Below are 20,072 nucleotides of genomic sequence, written 5' to 3'. Positions count from 1 at the left end.
CAATTAAAATCGCAGTATCAAATCGCAATACATATAGAATCATGAGAATCGTGGGAGTCACAATACATACCGTTTCGGCACCATCGTGTCGTGATAATATCGTATCGTGAGGTCCCTGGCAATTCCCAGTCCTAATGATTGTGTGTGTGTGTGTTTGTGTGTGTGTGTGTTCATGGGTGTGTGTGTGTTTATATCTCTCTATGTATGTGTATGTCTGTGAATGTGTGTGAGACAGACAGATTGTGTAGCCCGACGTATGCCAATTTGTCAGGATTGGAGCAACAACAGTGTCGTGCTGGGAACCGTGTTGGCACCATCACAGAGTGCTAAGACTGAGTATGATCTCATTGGAAGTCTACTTTGTTCCCATGGAAATTGGTCAATTTTAGCAGGCGTCTGGGAGCGTTCGGGGGAGGAACAGGAAGGTTGTATTCTAGAGGTGTGCTATGGTAATTAAGAGGCCTCACCGGGGTATCTGGGGCTAACAGCAGGGTTTGTTTTGAAAAGAAGTGGCGGACGAGGGTGTTAAGAAAATCATAATGCAGCACCAGAGAGCCGAGCAGAAGAGTACTGTGGATGAAACTCTCATTGTGTGGAACAGTTGGGGAGAAAATAGGCAGAGCTGACACTGAACACTGACTGATTTTCTGTGTGTATAAGGAATAATAATTGTTTGTTATTCAACATAATATTAGCCTGCATTTTGACTTTGTTGTGGGTTGGACTGTATATATTTCCATTTGCCACATTTAGACTTGTTTTAATCATCCATTTTTAATCGCCTTTAGCCCTCAAAACACGATATAAATTATTGAGTATGTTTTAAGCTGATTTGGTGGTTTTTCTCTATTTCTCTCTTCTCAGAACATACTGGTGAGATGGCTGATATAAAGCCAAATGCACAAGAAGACAAAGAAGGAGATGTGGTGGAACCAGTGTGTGACAGCTCCGGTGCCACTCAGGAGCCATTACAGCGTCACACGTCCTCCCTAAAGAACAATGCTGCAGGGTTGTCAGAGCAGCTGTCCTCTGACAGACTCCCAAACCCTTTAAATGGTGCACAGCCCAGTCCATTTGTACCCAGCAGTGTCCCTGCTGTTCCCCACACAGCCCAAGCACCCCATTCACTACCTTCAGTAGCACTTGTTAATGGACCTGCTTCACACCCTAACTCAGAGGAGAGCTGTGGCCTGAACAAAGACAGCACAACGCCCAACACTGTCCTGGTGGAGGCCCAGGACGCCCAACTACGGCAAGCAGGGAGGGACTCAAGCCCTCAGGTGTTACCGCCACCCAGTGAGCTTCAATCAGACGCCATGAAGAACCCAGCAAGGCTAGGGCCCGTTCTGAAAACACTAGCCACCACGCAGCCAGGAGCCAACAACACATCGCCATCTGACTCTGGGGAGAGTGAGGCTGAACTGCCCTACCAGGCCTCTGACACCACCTTGTCAGGCCACAGTCCACAGCCACACCAAACGCCAATTAACCAAATATGGACGGCTGAGGGAGTCAAGGCTAGAGCTAGATCTATATGGGACTTAAACACCACAGAATCCTCTGAGAGTTCGTCGGACGGTTCTGACGGGACTGACGCACTACACTGGGATTCTCAGAAAGAGCTCATACGGGTGTTGTGGAACAATCGTAACGTTGACAGCAGCTTAGAGACAAACGCTGCAGGAGTGGGAGTGATGCCTCAGCTTACCAGCCAAAGACAGAGGAAGCGTAAAATACACCTGGTGGGTACGTCAGGCTCTCCTGAAAAAGTTTACAACAGCAGCTCAAATCACACCTACAAAAAATGGCATATTGAAGAGGAGGATGATGATGAGGAGGATTTTGACATAAATGAAGAGGAATCCCCCTGTAAAAAGGATGATGTACAGGCTTCTGTGAATTCATGTCAAGAGCATCCCAGTGACAGGCCTGTAATCATCAAGAAACTGATTGTAAGAGCAGATTGCCATGAAGACAATCACTCTGACTCCCTCTTTAGTAGAAAGCCCAAGCAGCTAAAGACAGAGCAATCCGAAGAAGAACCATCGTTCTTCCCATGCACAAAGTGCAATGTTAATTTCAAGGAGAAAAGGCATTTGCATAGACATATGATGTATCATTTAGATGGGCATAATCATCAGATACGCCACCACGAGAACGTTCCACGGCCTTTTATATGCAGGGAGTGTGGGCGTTCGTTCCGCGATCGCAACTCCCTCCTCAAGCACATGATAATCCACCAGGAGAGACGGGAGAAACTCATGGAGGAGATCCAGGGACTCAACAAACTCCGAGACGAAGGCAGGAATGCCAAGCTGCAATGCCCGCAGTGTGTGTTCGGGACCAACTGCCCCAAGACCTTCGTCCAGCACGCCAAGACACACGAGAAGGACAAACGTTATTACTGCTGCGAGGAGTGCAACCACATGGCCCTGACAGAACGGGAGCTGGAAGCACACCTGTACGCGGTGCACTGTGACACACTGCAGTACAAATACAAGAACATGATCAAAGATGAGGAGTCAGAGTTTCCTACAGATAACAATGAAGATAATGAATCACGATCTGTTCTGTTTCACTGTAAAGTGTGCCCTTTCAGCACCCAGTATGAAAATGACCTGAAGAGCCATTGTGAGCTAATACACCAGTTTTGTGAAGATGAATGTGGAAGTCCACCGTTTAACAAAGCACCTGACCATCAAGATCAATATAGGCTAGCTGACCCGTCCAAGAAAGCAGATTTAAAACTCCTACAGCTGAAGCAAAAGTTCTGTATTAAAAAGCCTGCTTTCTGGAAAAGAGCAGATTTGCCCCTTTGGTCTGGTAGTGTAGCTGACTTTTACACGAGAGACAAAGCAGACGCACAGAAGTCTTACAAAGATCTTTCTTCCTCCCAGTTCAATTGCAGTCTTGTCAGCTCAACAAACAAGCTGTCACCATCTGTGTGGAGGAGTGACAAGCCAAGCAAATTATCTCCCAAACCAACAGAGAAAATAGACGTGACAACAGGTCTCCCTTATGTTGAGGAAGACAATCAACAATACGACCATGTCGTTTCAGGAATCTCAGAAAGGACAAAATATCCCTCAAACGTCGATGTGTTGGTTACATCCAAGACAGCTAAACCAGGCCAGATGCTAAATCATAGCTATGACTCTGACAAGAGTCAGGGAGATAGCAACAACTTGACCTGCAGGAAGTCAGAGCCCCAAGCTGTTACCCAAAAGTCTCCATCCAAACGAAAAATGTTCACTCCCTTCCGCAACACTGTGGACAAGGTGGTTGATCATGTTTTGCCAAAACTGAACCCAAAGTTAAAAGAGACTACCACTCCTGAAGACACAGAAGAGGGAGATGATGATTATGAGGACACGTATGACTTTAGTGCCTACACCAGCGAGGCTACAGCCAACTTCCTGGATAGTAGTGAGAATGAGAGGAACCCCTATGCCCGTAGCTACTTCATACGCAGACAGAGGGGTTCTTTTGTAAAAGAAGATCCTGCACCTGCTGCTGATGTCGTCCATTTTGAAAAGAACGCCGCTCAGGCTGACCACCATTTAAAAAAGACTGAAGTCAAGGAGGGGGAGTATGACAGCGATGACATACAGAAGCTTATCATCAAAGAGGAGTGTATAGAAAGCTCAGTGTGTGACGATCCTCCGGAGTCACCCACCACCACCAACACACAGAACCAGAGTCTCTCCTATGAGTATGACGTCTCCCCTCCGTTTGGGACAGAAAGGAAGTCCTGCCCCTACTGTCCTGCTGTGTTTGAGTCTGGGGTGGGCTTGTCCAATCACGTGCGAGGGCACCTGCACAGGGTGGGGCTGAGTTATGATGCTCGCCATGTGGTGTCACCTGAGCAGGTAGCTTCACAGGACCGACAGCCACGCATACGCAGGAAGATCCCCTCTGTGGCACGGAGGATCAAAAAAGGTGAGCAACTTATTACATTTTCCCTGTCTTTATTCAATGACTTATTGTTTTCCTATTGTACTGTAATAGGGTCATCTGTAATCACACGCTAACTATATTTGTGACTGCTTCTTTCACAGTCAGGTGTGTCATGTTATTATTTTATAGATAGTGTGTAATATTCAAAGTTACCACAAAGTTGCCTAGTAATTTACCTAGATCGCTCTGGATAAGAGCGTCTGCTAAATGACTAAAATGTTAATGTAAATATAGATAGTGTGTTAAAACCTAACCTTTTTTTAATCTTCATGTTACAGCTGAGAAGCCAGAGTCTCAGGCAGAGCACACCTGTCCCTTGTGCTGTGGCTGGTTCGACACCAACACGGGCCTCTCCAACCATGTGAGGGGCCATCTAAAGCGGATAGGGAAGACCAGCACCAGCACCAGTAAGAGTCCAGTGTGTATCCTTAACGAGCTGCTACAGGATGAGCAGGAACACCAGAACATCCTCCAGACTCTCAACAGGTACTGTAAACATTTCCCCAACAAGTTACTGTTCACACCTTTTAGGGATGTAATATAATATTCTATCCTATATCAGGTATATATTTATTTTGAATTTGTCTTCATTTTAATGTATTTTTCATTATGTCTACTTTTATGTCATTGTACTTTTTCATGTATCTCTCTGGCTATATGTTGTGACTAGTGTATCCTATATCATTGTTGTGTTTCATTTGAAACCTGAACAGGAAGCAGTTCCTCTCTCGACCAATCATCTCCCAGAAGTTCATTGGGAGTGATGGGCTCTTCCTGACACCCACAGGGATCCCAGTGAAGATCCAACATGGCTGCCAGCCGGGCCAGGATGGCAATTCCACTCCATGGGGGCCCAGTGCAACTACACCCAGGGAGGAGGGAGTTAAGAGAGATGAGTTATTTTCTGAGAGGAAGAGTATAGAGGTACAGTTGTTGTGTTGTATTTTGGTGCTATGTTATTTTGTGTGATGTACTTTTACTCTTAGTTATGTTGTTTATAATTGCTTTATTTTTTTTTATTCTGTAAGTGTCCTTGTGTATCTTGAAAGGCGCAAGTAAAATGTATTATTGTAATGAATATTATTATTATTATTACAGATACGAGGGGTCAGGGAACCTTCCCAGGGCACTTTAGTAGAGCTGCTGAGGAAGAGGAAGTTGGACAAGGAGCAGGAGCAGCTGAGGGATAACAGCAGATCGTATGAAGCAGATAGGAAGCACTTTACTGTGACCAAAGAGAGGTTTGAGGAGAGACAGAACCAACAGGCCAGTAACCTGGAACCACACTGGGCCCAAGGTAAGCAGATTCACAACTCATTTCTATACACATCAGAATATCAGCATTTTAGAGCACTTTCAGAACTGTTTTAAAAAATATATATTTAACCTTTATTTAACTAGGCAAGTCAGTTAGGAACACATTTTTATTTACAATGACGGCCGACACCGGCCAAACCCAGACGACGCTGGGCCAATTGTGTTATGAGAAAGAGGTTGAGATTGTAACATTTCAAAATTGGTGACATCATGGTAAGGTTGAACATTTTTTGCAACCAGATTTTTTTATTTTTTGAACAGTGGATAAAATGACCTAGATAACCAAAATATGACATTTTCTGTTTTCTGCAAAGTAACAGAGTTAAAAACTATAGAGTTAAAAACTACAGAGTTACTTTGCCTACCAATTATATTTGATTTAATGGTAATGATTATTGTGGTGCAACAAGTCCCCTCTTTGTGACAGCAAAACATATATGACATATGAAGGGTCTGTTTCAACTGATGTAGAATCAAAGAAGACAAGAAATCCGGTTAAGCCAGATAGATGATGGATAGAAGTGACAGACATCTTTATTAGCTAAACTGGGTCACCAGTCTGTTCTTTTCACAGTGTTCTATCATCATTCATAGGCTTGATCAGTTTAGTCCAAAAGTATGATTATTTTAGGTGATCTTTGGAATAGTTTTATTGAGTGCAATGATACAGAGTTAAGATAGTAGTTTGCCCTCCAATTACAGTATATGATCAGCTTGCCATAATTAAACATGAACTTGTCTTGTTCCGCAGCTGTTTTGTGTTTTTTACTACCTGTACAGCTTTTCATTATTTACAGGCGCTCATGTTAAATCACAACATTTCATTCAAATTGAGCTTTATTAAATATGTATGTGAGACGCATCAGCATACCCTAGTACTCTGTCTGTTCTTCTGTCAGCAACCTTGAAGTCACCAGGAAAAATGCAGCAGAAGCCAGGCTAAAAAGGAAAATAAATATAAAAAGAGAAAAGTTCACGATCAATTGAATTATTGTAACGCACACAAACATAATAAATGTCACCAAATTGGCTTTGAAATTGAAATTAAAACCTGTCACGTCCTTTCGATATGGTTCTGGAAGCACATCAGCTGTGTTTACACACCTTTGTTTAATAAGAGTTTCCGTCCGTTATGCAGAAAGATTAATAAGTGTCCATCTGAATTCTAATGTTTGGCCGTTCTGTGGCTGACATTGTTGAATGTCATAGTTACTTTTTACAGTATAGCTGAAAGCTGAAACCTTAAAGGGAGAATAGACTGACTCATGTATTCAGATTTAATCATCTAACTAAGGCTTTTACACCATTTTGCTGTAATCAGTGTTATGTTAAATGGAGATTTAACACATACAGTGGGGAGAATACTGTATAATATGTACTTTTAAGGACATTAGTTAATTAACCAAGAAGAGATTCATTTTGCACATGCAATTGTTACAAACGATTTGCAGGTAATTTAAATAACCTTTAGTAGCTTGTCATAGTTAAAAAAACACCTCCGTAGCAGATGTTTTCCCCCCTATTAGGTGTGAAATGAATGGGAAGCTGTCGCTATCATTTTCACACCACTGCCAGTAGCTTCAGGAAAGCCTGCATAGAAACTTGGTGTGGGCTTGTCATCCAATCAAATCTGCTCTAAAGGGTGTTCGGAGAGACCTTTCCTAATCAAATATTTTAACGATTTAGCATGCTCTAGATGTAGCCTGTAGTGACATGCCAAACCATTGTAATTCATGTGCAATATTGACACAATCAGCAAAGTATGAATTTCTTAGCATAGCCTTAATCAAATTCTAAACCCCAAAATTGTCCCAAACCCTGCGTGAATCTTCTGCTACAGGTGAAAATATGCTCCCTGGAGTCCTTAGATTGTGATAAACATTACTCTCAACAACACATCTCCAACTGCAGAGTGCAAAACAGATCTTTACAATATGAAAACAGATGGAGAGAGAGGTGATGGCACTCAGGGAATAGTAGTTTTACTTCATGTTCATCTCTATGTGCTCTGTAGTCACTTTTAGACATATTTCTTCCGATTTTTCCTTACAGACCTCAACTCACCTCCAGATTATATTTGTCAAAGACACTCATCAAAGACCCTGAAACCAAACAATTCATTTAGATGTAATGCGTGTAGAAGTTGAACTTTTTAAAAAAAGTGGGCAGCATCCAAACAAAATGTCTCTAATGGAAGATAACTGTTAATGAAGTAAAAAACAAACAGAGCGTGGTAATCCGGAGGCTTAGGGGCATTTGAATAAAATGCTATACTCTTGACACTATTTCAAAGACGTTCCCTTGCAAGAAAAGTGTTGTTAAGGAGTGTTTGGAACATATTTTACTTGTGTGTGCTTTGCTTTCTTTTGAATTTTATCTCTTTCCCTTTCACATGTCTCATTTTCCAGAGAGAAATGAATCTAATAAGAAGATGTGCATTCACTGTAACACAACCTTCCCCAGTGCTGTTAGTCTGTCCAATCATCTTCGCGCTTACGCACGCAGGAAGAGGGTTGCCATGTTGGAAGGAACAAGTAAGTTCTCTAAGCCTGATCTGAAATTACAGTATTGAATGTTCCTTGTAGAAAATGTACAGAACATTACATCATCCCAAATGGCGTCCTATTGCCTATATAGTGGACTACTTTTGACCAGAGCCCCATAGTGCTCTGGTCAAAGGTATTCCACTATATAGGGAATAGGGTGCCATTTGGGACACAACCTGTGACTCTCTGTCCTGGTGTCAATCAGTCTTCAGAGTTGTACGGAGTAAGTCTGTAGTAAGTTGGTCTGTAATGAGTTGGTCTGTACTGACTTGGCCTGTACTGTTTTCCAGCCTATTCCTGTATACAGAAGAAGCCTAGGTTGAGGGCTGGACCAAAGAAGAAACTATTCTCCGCTCTCCCACCTGCTGTTGAGGAGATGTACAGACTCACCTGCAGGTGTGTAGGACCACAACAAGCTTTTCTGTCACTTGGCTTTTTCGTTGGCATCTTGATTTATTGTGTGTTTCATCCTGTGGCCACAAGCACCAATATATTCTGGATTACCCTTTTAATACTGTGAAATGGTCATGTATCGGTTCTAAAATAGTATGTGGACACCCTTTCAAATGAGTGGATTCAGCTATTTCAGCCACACTGGTTGCTGACAATCTCTATAGACAAACATTAGCAGTAGAACGGCCTTACTGAAGAGCTCAGTGGCACTGTCATAGGATGCTACCTTTCCAACAAGTCAGTTCGTCACATTTCTACCCTGCTAGAGCTCCCCCGGTCACCTGTAAGTGCTGTTATTGTTCCAAACTGCCTCTGGAAGCAACGTCAGCACAGGAACTGTTCGTTGGGAGCTTCATGAAATGGGTTTCCATGGCTGAGCAGCTGCACACAAGCATAAAATCACCATGCGCAATGCCAAGCGAAGGCTGGAGTGGTGTAAAGTTCGCCACCATTGGACTCTGGAGCAGTGGAAACGCGTTCTCTGGAGTGATGAATCACGCTTCACCATATGGCAGTCCGACTGACAAATCTGGGTTTGGCTGATGCCAGGATAACGCTATCTGTTTGGTGGAGGAGGAATAATGGTCTGGGGCTGTTTTTCATGGTACGAGCTAGGCCCCTTAGTTCCAGTGAAGGGAAATCTTAACTCTCCAGCATACAATGACATTCTAGACGATTCTGTGCTTCCAACTTTGTGGCAACAGTTTGGGGAAGGCTCTTTCCTGTTTCAGCATGACAATGCCCCCGTGCACAAAGCAAGGTCCATACAGAAAGGGTTTGTCGAGATCGGTGTGGAAGAACTTGACTGGCCTGCACAGAGCCTTGACCTCAACCCCATCGAATACCTTTGGGATGAATTGGAACGCCGACTGTGAGCTAGGCCAGATCGCCCAACATCAGTGCCCGACCTCACTAATGCTCTTGTGGCTGAATGGAAGCAAGTCCCCACATCTAGTGGAAAGCCTTCCCAGAAGAGTGGAGGCTGTTATAGCAGCGAAGGGTGGACAAACTCCATATGAATGCCCATGACTTTGGAATGAGATGTTCGACGAGCATGTGTCCACATACTTTTGGTCATGTAGTGTATCGTATGAACAGTGTTGTAATAATAATAATAATATAATATGCCATTTAGCAGACGCTTTTATCCAAAGCGACTTACAGTCATGCGTGCATACATTTTTTTTTTGTGTATGGGTGGTCCCGGGGATCGAACCCACTACCTTGGCGTTACAAGCGCCGTGCTCTACCAGCTGAGCTACAGAGGACCAGGTTGTCACCTCAGATGCTAAGTAGTACGGGTGTAATCAAATCAAATCAAATCAAATCAAATTTTATTGGCCACATGCGCCGAATACAACAGGTGCAGACATTACAGTGAAATGCTTACTTACAGCCCTTAACCAACAGTGCATTTATTTTTAACAAAAAAGTAAAAATAAAACAACAACAAAAAAAGTGTTGAGAAAAAAAGAGCAGAAGTAAAATAAAATAACAGTAGGGAGGCTATATATACAGGGGGGTACCGGTGCAGAGTCAATGTGCGGGGGCACCAGCTAGTTGAGGTAGTTGAAGTAATATGTACATGTGGGTAGAGTTAAAGTGACTATGCATAAATAATTAACAGAGTAGCAGCAGCGTAAAAGGATGGGGTGGGGGGGCAGTGCAAATAGTCTGGGTAGCCATGATTAGCTGTTCAGGAGTCTTATGGCTTGGGGGTAGAAGCTGTTGAGAATTCTTTTGGACCTAGACTTGGCATTCCGGTACCGCTTGCCGTGCGGTAGCAGAGAGAACAGTCTATGACTAGTGTGGCTGGAGTCTTTGACAATTTTGAGGGCCTTCCTCTGACACCGCCTGGTATAGAGGTCCTGGATGGCAGGAAGCTTGGCCCCAGTGATGTACTGGGCCGTACGCACTACCCTCTGTAGTGCCTTGCGGTCCGAGGCCAAGCAGTTGCCATACCAGGCGGTGATGCAACCAGTCAGGATGCTCTCAATGGTGCAGCTGTAGAATTTTTTGAGGATCTGAGGACCCATGCCAAATCTTTTCAGTCTCCTGAGGGGGAATAGGCGTTGTCGTGCCCTCTTCACGACTGTCTTGGTGTGTTTGGACCATGATAGTTCGTTGGTGATGTGGACACCAAGGAACTTGAAGCTCTCAACCTGTTCCACTACAGCCCCGTCGATGAGAATGGGGGCGTGCTCAGTCCTCTTTTTTTTCCTGTAGTCCACAATCATCTCCTTTGTCTTGGTCACGTTGAGGGAGAGGTTGTTGTCCTGGCACCACATGGCCAGGTCTCTGACCTCCTCCCTATAGGCTGTCTCATCGTTGTCGGTGATCAGGCCTACCACTGTTGTGTCGTCGGCAAACTTAATGATGGTGTTAGAGTCGTGCCTGGCCATGCAGTCATGGGTGAACAGGGAGTACAGGAGGGGACTGAGCACGCACCCCTGAGGGGCCCCCGTGTTGAGGATCAGTGTGGCAGATGTGTTGTTACCTACCCTTACCACCTGGGGACGGCCCGTCAGGAAGTCCAGGATCCAGTTGCAGAGGGAGGTGTTTAGTCCCAGGATCCTTAGCTCAGTGATGAGCTTTGAGGGCACTATTGTGTTGAATGCTGAGCTGTAGTCAATGAATAGCATTCTCACGTAGGTGTTCCTCTTGTCCAGGTGGGAAAGGGCAGTGTGGAGTGCAATAGAGATTGCATCATCTGTGGATCTGTTGGGGCGGTATGCAAATTGGAGTGGGTCTAGGGTTTCTGGGATAATGCTGTTGATGTGAGCCATGACCAGCCTTTCAAAGCACTTCATGGCTACAGACATCAGTGCTACGGGTCGGTAGTCATTTAGGCAGGTTATCTTAGAGTCCTTGGGCACGGGGACTATGGTGGTCTGCTTGAAACATGTTGGTATTACAGACTCAGTCAGGGACATGTTGAAAATGTCAGTGAAGACACTTGCCAGTTGGTCAGCACATGCTCGGAGTACACGTCCTGGTAATCCGTCTGGCCCTGCGGCCTTGTGAATGTTGACCTGCTTAAAAGTCTTACTCACATCGGCTACGGAGAGCGTGATCACATAGTCATCCGGAACATGCATGCTTCAGTGTTGCTTGCCTCGAAGCGAGCATAGAAGTGGTTAAGCTCGTCTGGTAGGCTTGTGTCACTGGGCAGCTCACGGCTGTGCTTCCCTTTGTAGTCTGTAATAGTTTTCAAGCCCTGCCACATCCGACGAGCGTCAGAGCCAGTGTAGTACCATTCAATCTTAGTCCTCCAGACTCTTTGTCTGTTTGATGGTTCGTCGGAGGGCATAGCGGGATTTCTTATAAGCGTCCGGGTTAGATTCCCGCTCCTTGAAAGCGGCAGCTCTACCCTTTAGCTCAGTGTGGATGTTTCCTGTAATCCATGGCTTCTGGTTGGGGTATGTACGTACGGTCACTGTGGGGACGACATCATCGATGCACTTATTGATGAAGCCAGTGACTGATGTGGTGTACTCCTCAATGCTATCTGAAGAATCCCGGAACATGTTCCAGTCTGTGCTAGCAAAACAGTCCTGTAGCTTGGTACACATATTCATACCGTTCGGTACGGGGACCTCGGTCCGGTCTGCTCTGTGAACCCTAATGAATACATAAAAATATTTATGCAATAAAAACACTAGGCCTATAGGCCTCTGCCTATTGAGTAAATCAAATAACCTTTCAGGCTATTCCGTTAAAACAACTAAACCCTATGCGCACGTTGTGATCAAAATTCTAATCCGAATTGCTGCATTTCAAACTGTCCTTTTGTGAGGAACTAGTTCTGTACGATGGTGAGGGGTTGGGTCGATAAACCAGAATTGGAGTATTCTCCATCATCGTTGAAATCTCCAGTTTGGGAACATTTTTGCTTCCCAGTAGATTACAATGGCGATGGACAGAGAGTTGTGGATAAAAGGTTAACAGTATGTCGCCACACTCAACAAGAATAGCCTATGCAGCTGCCAACACCTCAAATATGTTGACACATTTACACCGACATTACCCCAGTATACCGGAGCAAGACGGAAACGCAAAGAAACAACAACTCAACATCGTCTCCCCTCTGCATTCAAGCTAATTCTGATTCTGACCGGGCCAAAGAAATTACAAGAGCGATAGGTAGGCTATGTTTATCTTTTTTACAGCCTTTGATTTATAGCCACGCATATGCACCCATTCTCCGTGGTTGAGAATAGGGGGTTTCAGCACCTTGTGAAAGTGCTCGAACGACATTACGAACTTCCCTCTTGCACCCATTTCAGCAAACAGGTAGTACCCGCTCTATATAAGCAAACCAAAGCCGAAGTTTTCAATGAATTGGACAATGCACCCTGTGTTGCGCTTATTTAACATTGACCGCCTATCACATTACCCCGGAGTGGTAGATGTACCGTAAGACACAGCATCTTTATGAGAGTCACAAGTGCGCATCTGGTACTGAAGGAGGCAGTTGCATGGTGCGTTCAAACTAAGTGGGAAGTGGGAAGTTACCACATACGACTGGGAAAAAGCCACTTTAACGCCCCTCCAACTGGTATATACTAGTGGGAAACTCGTCTATCATCCTGAGCACCCACATCTCCCACATGGTAACCTCTGATGTCACCTACTAAGGAAGGCTTCTATAACAGCATTTTCAGCAGTAATATGCAACATCAAAACATAATTTGCTTACAAGCATGATATCTGTACTTTTAGTTTATGGTTGACCCAGCTTGTTGGCCATTAGCCAATCAGCGTTTCTCAACAAGTTCAAATCACATGAATGCATCCAACTGGTATTTCCGACTTCACAACTGGTAAATTCCCACCTCCTACATGGTTACAAACGCAGCATCAGAGTGGCAACTTGAGAGGCCCAACATAACAATCCGGTCACAACAGACAATGCAAGTAACATTGTGAGTGCTGAACATCATTTTACCACTGTATCGAAACTGAACCGCAATACGTACCGAACCGTGGGTTTGGTGAACCGTTACACCCCTACTAAATAGTATCCATATGTCTGCAAACCAAACCTAACCTAGCCTACCCTAATTTAACCAAACCTAACCTAGCTCTCTCTCTCTCCCATGCAGATTCTGTGACCTTGTCTTCCAGGGTCCTCTGTCCGTCCAGGAGGATTGGATCAAGCACTTACAAAGACACCTCATGCACACCAGTGTCCCTCATACAGGGGCTGGCATGGTAGAGGTCCTGGGACTACATAAAAATATGTCCTCCTTGCCCCCCCAGCAGCACCTCTGTCTGGAGCACCCAATGTCCAATGAGCACCCCGCGGCCCACGAGCCCCAGGAGCGCCATGAGCACCCCTGCTTGGAACACCCCTCTCCTCGTGATCACCCCTCGCCCCAGCAGGAGCCCCCCTTGCCCAATGAGCACCCCAAAACCCATGAGCACACTGAGCCCCATGATGAGCGCCTCTTGCATCATGCATATCCCTCATCCAATGAGCATCCCAGCCTGGAGCAGCACACGGCCACGCCCCCTCTGGAGCTTCTTCCAGTGGCTTCCTGAGCTAGAGGGTTGTTTACACATTTTCACTTTAGATCTTTATCCTGCACATGTAAATATGGATAGATACATATAAATATATATAGAGAGATAAATACAAATATTCTAAAGCTATATGTTTTTTTTTATATGCACATGGACCTACTAGCCCTTCTCTCTATTTTATAAGACCTGTATCTATACTATACTGTAGATGATAGATCTTGTTACTTAGACGTACAGAAACGTTACAGAATTTACAGTTACAGAGAATTCTACTTGAGAGGCAAAAATGCCAACAACATTCGCTGAAGCTAGAACAACGGTCAGTTCAGAACCTTGTATCTCAACTTTTTTAACCTAAGTTCTGTTACCTCTTCTACGTTTAAGTGAAGTTTTACCTACAGATAATCTTGCCATATTGCAACATGGACACATGTTAAATGTGTCTTCTTGCTTCCTTCTTTGTACAGTTTAGCAGTCAGTCAGAACTTTGAACCCATTACCAAAAGAGACAACTCACACCTCAGCATTGTGATAATGATAAATGCTTTGCCCATTAATTTGAGGCTATTCTCATTGACAAACATTTAAGGAGGCAGCGCGACAAGATTTCAATTTACACAATATGTACACTACCAATAAAAAGTTTGGACACACCTACTCATTCAAGGGTTTTTCTTTATTTTTACTATTTTTTACATTGTAGAATAATAGTGAAGACTTCAAGACTATTAAATAACACATATGGAATCATGAGGTAGTCACCTGGAATGCATTTCAATTAACAGGTGTGCCTTCTTAAAAGTTAATTTGTGGAATTTCTTTCCTTCTTAATGCGTTTGAGCCAAACAGTTGTGACAAGGTAGGGGGGGATACAGAAGATAGCCCTATTTGGTAAAAGACCAAGTCCATATTATGGCAAGAACAGCTCAAATAAGCAAAGAGAAACGACAGTCCATCATTACTTTAAGACATGAAGGTCAGTCAATACGGGAAATTTCAAGAACTTTGAAAGTGCAGTCGCAAAAACCATCAAGCGCTATGATGAAACTGGCTCTCAAGAGGACCGCCACAGGAATGGAAGACCCAGAGTTACCTCTGTTACAGAGGATAAGTTCATTAGAGTTACCAGCCTCAGAAATTGCAGCCCAAATAAATGCTCAACATCTCAACATCAACTGTTCAGAGGGTACTGTGTGAATCAGGCCTTCATGGTCGAATTGCTGCAAAGAAACCACTACTAAAGGACACCAAAAAACATGAGCACTGGACATTAGACCAGTGGAAATGTGTCCTTTGGTCTGGGGTCCAAATTTTAGATTTTTGGTTCCAACCGCCGTGTCTTTGTGAGACGCGGTGTGGGTGAACGGATGATCTCCGCATGTGTAGTTCCCACCGTAAATCATGGAGGAGGTGTTATGGTGTGGGGGTGCTTTGCTGGTAACACTGTCTGTGATTTATTTAGAATTCAAGGCACACTTAACCAGCATGGCTACCACAACATTCTGCAGCGATACGCCATCCCATCTGGTTTGGCCTTAGTGGGACTATCATTTGTTTTTCAACAGGACAATGACCCAACACACCTCCAGGCTGTGTAAGGGCTATTTTACCAAGAAGGAGAGTGATGGAGTGCTGCATCAGGTGACCTGGCCTCCACAGTCCCCCGACCTCAACCCAATTGAGATGGTTTGGGATGAGTTGGACGGCAGAGTGAAGGAAAAGCAGCCAACAAGTGCTCAGCATATGTGGGAACTCCTTCAAAACTGTTTGAAAAGCAGTCCAGGTGAAGCTGGTTGAGAGAATGCCAAGAGTGTGCAAAGCTGTCATCAAGGCAAAGGGTGGCTATTTGAAGAATCTCAAATATAAAATATATTTTGATTTGTTTAAAACTTATTTGGTTACTGCATGATTCCATATGTGTTATTTCATAGTTTTGATGTCTTCACTGTTATTCTACAATGTAGAAAATAGGAAAAAAAGTAGGTGTGTCCAAACTTTTGACTGGTACATAAACAATTTACATTACATCCTTGCCTTACCTTTTTATTGTGGCTGGCAACGTCACATTCTGGCTCTGCAGCTCCAAATTTACGTACAAATCAGTATCACAGTAGTCACTAACTAGCCAGTAACCTTGCAAACTATTCAACAATGCAAGCAACTTTTCCTCTGAAACATATTAGCTACACTTGAATAATGCAACGAAGTGTATAGACAATTCAAGGTTTTATTTTCTTGTTCATACACACATTAAAAGTAGCTTGCAATACAATGACACAGATAGCATATCAAACATTTGTTTTACATTTTAGTAGACGCTCTTATCCAAAGCGACTTACAGGAGCAATTAGGGTTAAGTGCCTTGCTCAAGGGCACATCGACAGATTTTTCACATAGTCGGCTTGGGGATTAGAACCAGCGACCTTTTGGTTACTGGCACAGCACTCTTAACCACTAAGCTACCTGCCGCCTGAACGTTTACCCCTCTCATTCAAATATAAAAGTACAGTTTCAGTGCATTAAAGTTACCTTAGAACAAACCAGGCTTAATTTGATCAATATCATGGAAGTCATTATATGAGGTAAATGCAAAATTGCGACTGAAAACGTTTTCCCTCGTGAGTTGATCAGCTTCTTGCTGCATGCGTCTTGCCTGGATTGTGACTCTGAGCAGCCAAAGCGGGAAAACACAGTTGAGCTTCCCTTTCTTAAAGCTACGGTGACAATTTCAGAATGTAACAGGCTGTTGCTGCAATTTCAGGTGAAAGCTCAATAAAACAAGTCTCAAATATAATGAAAATGTCTATACATTTCAGCTGTTTCATTTCAGCTGCTCTGCTATTAGTATTTTTACTGTTTGAATGTTGGGCTCAAAGAGACAATTCTGTTTACACTGACCTGCTCAGAGGGGGGAAACTGTTGGGCGAGTGTCATGTGCGACATCCGGAGGTAGCATTCGAGATGTGAGAAATACGCAAGTTTACATTACAGTAATGGCTCTCAAGAATCAATACCTCTCGAGAATCTCTCGAAATTCTCCTTAAAGGGATATTTCGGGATTTTGGCAATGACCCTTTATCTACTTCCCCAGAGTCAGATGAACTCGTGGATGCCTTGTTTGTGTCTCTTTGACCAGTATGAAGGAAGTTAGAGGTAGTTTCACGATTCAATCCTAACTAGCATTAGCGCAATGGCTGATACCCATAGACTTCCAGCCATTGCGTTAACGCTAGTTAGCAATTGCGCTAGCGCTAGTTAGCAACTTCCTTCATACTGCACGCAGAGACATAAAAATGGTATCCACAAGTTCATCTGACTCTGGGGAAGTAGATAACATCCTGAAGTATCCCTTTAATTCTCAGTCAATGAGAATAGACCCTTTAACTGTAGCCATAGGAGCAATAATCAGAATACAGGGTCAATCATTCATATCACAAATTATATGCATTGCTATAACTGTCGTTATTGTATGTATGGACAAAATATCTGCTTTCTCCCAAACTTTTATGCTGATTATTTACTATTTGTCTTGTTCTGACTTAAACAGTAGGCTAACTGTAATTATGATATGTTCTAATTTTATGTTAATCAAGCAAAGAAAACACGTTTTCTATTTATTTATCTCTAAAGATCAATATTAGATTTTATTTAATGAAATATTCTAAACAAGTTTGAATGTTGGATTACTGGATTCATGTAGAGTGTAAACTGAGTACCCCATCAATATCATGCAATGCAATCTTACCTCTGAAGTGGTTCATGGGAATGGACTTGCTTCAATCCACTGCTTCGTTAGTTTCTTTGACTAGCAACCTTTGCTAATTTGCTAACCTTGTCAAATAAGCATACAGAAGCAGTGGATTGAAGCTACCTACTGCGCACACACTGGTTGAATCAACGTTGTTTCAACGTAATTCGTCAACGTATTGTGACGTGGACTCAACCGTGGAAAATACATTGGATTTGAAAGAAGTCACAAACCAGTACTGTTTTCATCTAATTTCAACCAGTGTTGCAAACATTGAAATTAGGGTAAAACTTCAACTTAAATACATTGACTTAACCGGACTAACAGGTTGTTACACCAATTTAATTTCTACATAATCATGAGAGCTATCTATACGTTGAAATTGCATTGAAAATGTCATAGAAACGTATAAAATAAATGTCATCCTATATTCAATATGTGCTGAGTATACCAAACATTAGGAACACCTTTCTAATATTGACTTGCACTCCCCCTTTTGTCCTCAGAACAGCCTCAATTCGTCAGGGCATGGACTCAACAAGGTGATGCAAGCGTTCCACAGGGATGCTGGCCCATGTTGATTCCAATGCATCCCACAGTTGTGTCAAGTTGGCTGGATGTCCTTTGGGTGGTGGACCATTCTTGAAACACACAGGAAACTGTTGAGCGTGAAAAACCCAGCAGGGTTGCAGTTCTTGACACAAACTGGTGCGCCTGGCACCTACTGCCATACCCCCTTCAAAGGCACTTAAATCTTATGTCTTGCCCATTCACCCTCTGAAGGGCACGCATACACAATCCACGTCTCAATTGTCTCAAGGCTTAGAAATCCTTCTTTAACCTGTCTCCTTTCCCTTCATCTACACTGATTGCAGTGGATTTAACAAGTGACATCAATAAGGCATCATAGCCTACTGGTATATGAGGAGTAATGCACTTCAGTGAGAACGAGTCAATCATGCCAGATGCCTACCTCTTTGCACCCTGCTTAGCTTTGGAAACAAGGTGTGTTTGTTTCACCTGAGCTACCATGTCAACACATTTAGACATTGACCAGCTTCCATACTCATTTGCATAGACTACCTAAATACCATTGAATAGTTGAAAGTAACTCCTCTTACACAAGCGGTATGTGAAAGTACATTCGGAGTGAGGTGGGTTTATGTAGGCTACATTGACATCTGATTTGCCCAAAGGACACCATCATTTTAATGTGAAGCTAGGTATACTATCATTCATTCATGGTTGATTGGATCTTTGGAAGATTATAAGTAGTTACCATTAGCCTTATAAATAGGATGCCAAATTCATTATATTAATAATACACTTTTACCTTTGGATATTATTTTGTATATGAAGGATGGTTGGTTGATTTCAAATGTAATCTGTTAATATATAATATAATATGTTAGATTCACGTCTCCCATGTCAACCAAAAATCGAAGTTGAAAAATACGCAACCAAATATCAAGTATCAACATTTGAAGGAGCACTTGCACATCCTGAACCAACACTTGCACTTGACCCCCCCCTTTCTAGCTCTGACTTTGCTGATACCTACTTTATTGAGGAAAAGTGTACTTACTATGCCTGTGATACTGTATGTGGTTGTCCCACCTAGCTATCTTAATATGAATGCGCTAACTGTAAGTTGCTCTGGATAAGAGCATCTGCTAAATGACTAAAATGTAAAAAAATTATATATTATGAATAACATATATAAAAGACAATGTCCAAAGGTAAAAGTGCATTATTAGTATAATGAATTTGGCATCCTATTTATAGGGCTAATGGTAACTACTTCTAAACTTTCAAAGATGCAATCAACCTTAGACGAATGATAGTATACCTAGCTTCACGTTGAAATGATGGTGTCCTTTGGGCAAATCAGATGTTAATGTAGCCTACGTAAACCCAACTTCACTCCGAATTTACATTCATAATCAGCTTGTGTGAGAAAAGTTAGAGGAGTTATGAAAAAATAAAAAATTATGTATGCACTCACTAACTGTAAGTCGCTCTGGATAAGAGCGTCTGCTAAATGACTAAAATGTAAAATGTAAATGTAAATGTTATTTAGTTATTTGGGCCTAGGTAGTCTACACAAATTAGTATGGAATCAATGTCTAAATGTGTTGACGTGATAGCTCAGCTGGATCGAACACATCTTGGTTCCGAAGCTAAGCAGGATACATAGTGGTAGGCATCTGGATGATGGACTTATTCTCACTCAAGTGCATTACCCCTCATATAACAGTAGGAGTTGATGTTCAGGCAGGAATCGTTGGACGATAGCTTCACATTTTATTTCAATATACCTCTTTATTTAGGATGATAGCATGACGTTGAAACAATGACGTTGATTCAAACATACCATTTTACTATCAACATTGAAACAAGGTCAAATAAAATGTCTAATCAAATATGAAATTCAACAAAATATTTTCTATGTTTTCAACATAATTTTAACATTTACATAGTTCTGATGATTATGTTGAAATTAGATTGATGTAACAACCTGTCAG

The 20,072-nt window shown here is 42.8% G+C and overlaps 1 protein-coding gene across 1 annotated transcript in view; it reads left to right on the top strand.

Moving 5' to 3' along the window:
* Positions 1-14,460, top strand: part of LOC311130931 (zinc finger protein 644-like) — a 32,457-nt gene extending 17,997 nt beyond the window's left edge. The window contains exons 3-9 of the mRNA XM_084163743.1: positions 865-3,939; positions 4,236-4,443; positions 4,671-4,881; positions 5,056-5,254; positions 7,683-7,808; positions 8,111-8,216; positions 13,379-14,460. Coding sequence (XP_084019869.1) covers positions 879-3,939; positions 4,236-4,443; positions 4,671-4,881; positions 5,056-5,254; positions 7,683-7,808; positions 8,111-8,216; positions 13,379-13,817 — 4,350 coding nt within the window. The 5' untranslated portion in view covers positions 865-878 and the 3' untranslated portion in view covers positions 13,818-14,460. The remainder of the gene's footprint in view (positions 1-864; positions 3,940-4,235; positions 4,444-4,670; positions 4,882-5,055; positions 5,255-7,682; positions 7,809-8,110; positions 8,217-13,378) is intronic.
* The last annotated feature ends 5,612 nt before the right edge of the window (positions 14,461-20,072 follow it).

This window comes from Coregonus lavaretus (genome assembly GCF_964263955.1).
Source record: "Coregonus lavaretus genome assembly, chromosome: 6".
NCBI lineage: Eukaryota > Metazoa > Chordata > Actinopteri > Salmoniformes > Salmonidae > Coregonus > Coregonus lavaretus.
Note: the sequence above shows the minus strand (reverse complement) of the source record. Positions and strands in the feature narration are given on the sequence as shown.